This window comes from Scomber scombrus, chromosome 17 (genome assembly GCF_963691925.1).
Source record: "Scomber scombrus chromosome 17, fScoSco1.1, whole genome shotgun sequence".
In the NCBI taxonomy this organism is placed as follows: Eukaryota; Metazoa; Chordata; class Actinopteri; order Scombriformes; family Scombridae; genus Scomber; species Scomber scombrus.
Window position 1 is genome coordinate 2,581,459 of NC_084986.1, and position 6,000 is coordinate 2,587,458.

At 39.4% G+C, this 6,000-nt stretch overlaps 1 protein-coding gene across 1 annotated transcript in view; it reads right to left on the reverse strand.

Moving 5' to 3' along the window:
• Positions 1–6,000, reverse strand: part of ift172 (intraflagellar transport 172) — a gene marked incomplete in the record, with an annotated part of 47,420 nt that overhangs the window by 28,364 nt on the left and 13,056 nt on the right. The window contains 7 exon segments of the mRNA XM_062436844.1: positions 121–241; positions 408–486; positions 1,323–1,571; positions 2,253–2,330; positions 2,471–2,563; positions 3,756–3,840; positions 4,893–5,000. Coding sequence (XP_062292828.1) covers positions 121–241; positions 408–486; positions 1,323–1,571; positions 2,253–2,330; positions 2,471–2,563; positions 3,756–3,840; positions 4,893–5,000 — 813 coding nt within the window.

Genomic DNA, 6,000 nt, shown 5'->3' on the forward strand with positions numbered 1-6,000 from the left:
TTGGCCATCCCTGTTGGATTGGGTTTTTCTTTCCCTGTGTCATTGTTCCCCCTATCCATCTGTCCAAATCTTTCTCTCTCTCTCTCTCTCTCTCTCCATCCCTCCTCTAACATGACATACCCTGCTTCAATGAAGTGGTTGATGGCGGCGTCCATCTGTTTCTGCTGGACGAGGTAATCTCCCCAGGCCTCCTCCAGTTTCACCACCTCGGCAGGGAAGGCGATGCGAGCCAGCTCCACCGCTACGAGAGACAGGAAGGAGAAACTTTATATTATATCAGAGACATCCAACAATACATCAAGCTTTATATTAACTTAAATATAACATACAGTAGATTCTTTTGACAGCTGACATGTTTTCATTAATTATTCATAATAAATCAATATGTATGTCTGATGATGATTTACCTTTCCTGAAAGCGGCTCCTTTGCAGTAGCACTCCAGAGCTCTCTGGTTGTTCCTGATCTTCTCGTACAGATCTCCGGCCTGGAAAACAACAAGCACAGAGAGAGAGATCTATGTCCATATGCACATTAACCCTCCTGTTCTCCTCGAGTCAAGGAAGGAAGAAGGGAGGATGGAAAGGAGGGAGGAAGAAAGGAAGGGAGAAAGAATAAACTTTTTCTAATTTTATCTTATTTAATTCGCTTCTTATTTTCATTTTCTTGCGTGCATTGGTCTCAATTATTTTCTTTTTTTTTCTTTTTTCCTTGTTTTTGTTCCTTTATTATTTTTATTCCTTTTCTTTATGTTGTCCTCGGTCTTATTATCAGCTTGTCAGTCAACAATGAAGCACTTTAAACTACATTAACCTTTATGAAAGCTGCTATATAAATAAAGTCTGATTGATGTGTTATATGTTATGCTTTTCTCTCTCCCCTCGGTTTCCTTTCTGCAAGTTAACTGTCAAATAAAGGCAAAAAAAAGGCCTGAGGTGCATAATATATAGGAATTATCAGCAGCAGGAGTTATATTTTTTTAATATGTAAGTTTCTCCTGCAGACTAAACTGATGAAATCCTGCAGCATTAGGATACTTTCACTCTCTTTAAGTCTCTTTCCCACCTGCTACACAAACACAGATGGCTGGAAGAGAAGAATTTAGTCCTCAGACAAACATCTACACAGAGAGAGAGACGATGAGAACTAACAGGCAGATGGAGGGAGACGGAGTGTAAAACTAAAAAAAAAACAAAAACAAACGAAAGAAAGAAAGAAAACTGTAGCTCTGTTGATACCTTTCATCTCCTGGCATCTGTTAGGAGAAGATAGGAAGACGACGCTCGACGGGAGATGCTCGGTATAGACAAAAACACCACCTACCCTTTCATAAAACTCTCCTTTGATGAGGCTGGAGGCGATGCGGCTGACGGTGTCGCTGTTGCTGGTGATCTCCGGCCGGCCGATGGCGAGGCGGGCGGCTTTAGCTGGCAGCCCGGCCTTCAGGTAGAGGTTGATGGCGCCCTGGAAGTCTCCGTCGCTCTCCTTCACCTCGCCGGCCTTTTCGTCCTGACTCGTCTCCGTCAGCCACTGGTAGTAGTTCCCACGCAGGCTGTCCAGCTCCGGGTGGCCCTGAGGACGATTTAACGGGTTGAGAGACGGTTAGTTTGGACTTTTTTATGGTGCTGAAATAATTCTGATTAAGTCGACAATATTTTTTTAACCCTCCTGTTGTCCTCGAGTCAAGGAAGGAAGGATGGAAGGGAGGAAGAAGGAAGGAAAGGACGGAGGAAGGAAGGAAGGGAGGAAAGAAAAGAAGGAAGGGAAGAAGGAAGGAAGGAAGGGAGGAAGGGAGGAAGGGAGGAAGAAGGAAGGGAAGGAGGGAGGGAGGAGGGAAGGGAGGAGGAAGGAAAGGAGTGAGGGAGGAAGGAGTGAAGGAAGGAAGGAAGGGAGGAAGGATGGAGGAAAGAAGGAAGGAAGGAAGGTAGGAGGGAGGGAGGAAAGAAGGAAAGAGGGAGGAAGGGAGAAAGGAAAAGAGGAAGGGAGGAAGGAAGGAAAGAAGGACAGAGGAAAGAAGGAAGGGAAGAAGGTAGGGGGGAGGAAAGAAAGGAAAGAAGGAAGGGAGACGGAAGTCCTTTTGACACCAAAACGGTCGCCCCCTGGTGGCCTTTTGATAGAATGCAATTTTAAGTTACTTCCGCGTTGGCCTCATGTCAGAGGACCGGAACTCGCCGCCTGGTTTTATCATTAAATAATCAACATATGAATAAAAAATATTACTATTCCCTATTAATCCAGTCAGTTCATTTCTACCTTGGCTTCAGCCACAGAGATGCAGTCGTCCCACATGTGGAGCTCTTGGTACATCTCTATCGCTTCATCGATGGCGTTCTGCAGAAACAAGAAGTAAAACATTCGACTTACGCTGCAAAAACGTATCTCAGTCACAATCAAGATTTAGTCTCCTGCAGGTAATTAAACACCACGTTGCAATTAGAGAATAAATCGTTAAAGTTTGTGTTATAACAGACCTGCTCCATGTAATGCATCTCAGCCAGTTTAAAGTTCTTATCCAGCGCTGCCATCTGAGCCTGGACCTGATAGAACGATGTGCCGTCTCCTCCCTGATCAAAAGAGACACACACACACGTTAAAACACACACACACACACACACAACAGCGATCAGTGACTTCATGACATTTTAAAAATATACAACGGGGTAATTTCAGGGCAGATGTTATTATAATGATCAGAGTTGTGGTATTTACCAATTTCCCCTTTAATTTCACTACTATCAATCTCATTGGAGAACCTTAAAGCATTTCAACTTCAGGCAAGACAAAGGAAATATTGAATAATTTAGATTTTGGTCAAATTCAAATCTACTGAAGTCTATAAACAAGAATATCTTAAATTTCGTATTTAGATTATCACGATATCAATATCTATCTATCTATCTATCTATCTATCTATCTATCTATCTATCTATCTATCTATCTATCTATCTATCTATCTATCTATCTATCTATCTATCTATCTATCTATCTATCTATCTATCTATCTATCTATCTATCCATCCATCCATCTATCTATCTATCTATCTATCTATCCATCTATCTATCTATCTATCTATCTATCTATCTATCCATCTATCCATCCATCCATCCATCCATCTATTTCAGGACAGACAATGTAATCTGAACTGAGGGGTATTAATCCATTTCTTGCTCCTAAACTAATTGCTAGTATCTTTATTATGTTTGTTTTGATGTTTTAATATTTTGTTCTACTTTATTTTTATGTTATATTATTATCTTAAAAAGTTTGATTGATTAGTTTTTACTACTTTCAATCACACTGGACTTTAAATCTTTTAAGGAAATTCAAATCTACTGACGTCTATATCAAGAATATAAGTGTATAAATGTGTTATTTAGCTCTTTAAACCAAGATTATCAAAATATCAATACTTATTTATCTATTTCAGGACAGATAACGATGATCAGAGTTGGAGTATTTACTAATTAGTTTTTATTTTGTGAGTTTTAAGGGCAATCTTTGCTTGTAAACTAAATTTAAATTCACATTAAACATTAAACATGTATAAATCTTTGAAGGAAATATTGAATAATTTAGGTTTTGATGTGTGAAAATGGCCAAATTTGAAATCTACTGACGTCTCCATCAAGAATATCTGTGTAGAAAATGTGTTATTTATCTGTTTTTAACCCCTTTCAGTATCAACATCTATATATTTATAAGTGTGGTCAGTGTGTGGAGTTTTAATGATGTGTTTTTGTGTATCTGAAACACACCATTTCCTTTGAAACCTTGTCTGCAATCTGGTTGGTTTGGTGGAGGAAACGAAGAGTGGAGACATCGCCCAACGCTGCAAAACACCTAAACAAGAAAAATAAGAGAGAGTGAAACCAAGAAAGCACGAGATAAAGAAGCAACAAAGAAAGAAAAAGAAAGAGTCTATTTGAGTGAAATGAATGAAGAAAGTAACACTAGTTGGGTTGAAGCTCCGAAAAACTTAATGAACTGAGATAAATTAGAGCTTTTGTCTAATTAGTCAGTCTGAGAGCTGAGGAATAAAAAAGGTACATCTTAGCATTCGGCCACTTTATTACCAACTCTCTCTCAACAGTTGCATCAGATTAATGAACAAGTCATGAAAGATTTACCCAAAAAAAAAAAAAAGTTTAAAAACTCCTTCTGTGTGTCTTTTTTTTTTTTTTTTTTGGCTTCCCTCCCTCATTAACATCACGTCTCTCCCTCATTAACAGTACACACTCCAGACAAAAACGGTTCTTTCCCCGATTTCATGATTTATGCAAATCGGGCCGACGCCTAACGAACAGCATATGCATTATTAATGACTGAGAAATTCAAATGTGAAAAAGTTTCTCGAAAAGAGAAATAAGGAGGGAGAGAAAAAGAGAGAAAAAGAGAGAAAAAGAGGGAAAAGAGAGAGAGAGAGAGAGAGAGAGAGAGAGAGAGAGAGAGAAAGAGAGAGAGAGAGAGAGAGAGAGAGAGAGAGAGAGAGAGAGAGAGAAAGAGAGATAGAGAGAGAGAGAGAGAGAGAGAGAGAGAGAGAGAGAGAGAGAGAGAGAGAGAGAGAGAAAATGCTTATGATGGAAAATAAAAAAAAAAAACCCTCTTTGATGATTAATGAAGTTTAAAGGAGGAGGTCAGGCAGGGATACAGACATCTGCTGTGTGTGTGTGTGTGTGTGTGTGTGTGTGTGTGTGTGTGTGCAGGAGGTGTCTTTGTCATCTTCTTTCTGTCTATGTCCTAAGTAATGTCTCAGTTATAGTAAAGACAGAGACAGAATACAATTAGTCCACACTTGAACATTAGTTTGCAAGGTTTGTGTGTGTGTGTGTGTGTGTGTGTGTGTGTGTGTGTGTGTGTGTGTGTGTGTGTGTGTGTGTGTGTGTCTTCCTGACCTTTCTGCGATGTGCAGCTGGCATGCTTCTACAGCCAGCTTGCTGAGCGTCTTCCACATGGCTTCAGTCTCTGGTGACATCTCCAGAGACTCAAGAAACGCTGTGGCTCTGTTAAAAAAAAACAACAACAAAAAACCCCACAAAAATTAAAAATAAAATCACTCTCACACAATTTTAATGATTATTGTGTGAGTTGCTTTTTGTCCCCGCGATGCGACTGTTTCTGCAGACTTACTTCTGCACAGCATGAGTAATACAAGTACAAACACACGGAGGTAAAGCTGAGTCACGCAGATGCACGTCAGCATGAATCTGCTCTGCTTCAAAAGTCTTTTTAGAAATGTTCATGTCTGTCAAATGCTGTCTAGAAAAAATACCCGACGAGTCAGGAAGGGATGAAGTTGAGGTTCGAGGTTCAAAGTAGTATAAAAAGTGAAGAAGGATCAAATGATTGGTTTGATCATTTTAATCCAAAATTGTGGATTTAAGATCACTGCTTTGCCTTGTAACTGTGTGTCGTGTTATCATTAAGAAGCTCATTACTCTTCCTTTGCTTTGGCTTATATCCAAATAAGGTAGAAGCTCCGAGTCTTTGGTGTAGAGACCTTAATAAGGTGTCAATTTGTGACTTGAGGCTCTGACATTGGCGATGCATGACCAGTATGAGATGTGTGTATATGCAACTATATGTTCCCGTGGTCATTTTCTGTTGGGTAAAATGATACAGGCTTAAGGGTTTGACCAATCACAGATGATTCTTTTGTTCCCTTAGAAGATATAATAGTTTAGGTTTGCTAATTGCTTGTTGAGATGAGCTGATCTCACTCTGTATGTAAGCTGTCTCTTTATTATACAATAACAATTGTTTAATCTTCAACCCAGCAGTGTTTTGTGTTTTATTTCATATGTTCATGTTTTCAGTGTTTTCAGGCAATTTCCTACAACAGTAGACTTTACGGTCATTCATTTTCCTGTCGATAAGAGCAGAAACAGTAAAAACATACAGAAAGGTGCCCAAAGTTTTGAGTTAAGTGCAATATCACACATGTAGGGATGTGCCTTGTTCCATTAGAAGCAGTCATATGTTATAGTGTAAAGGAAATGCACA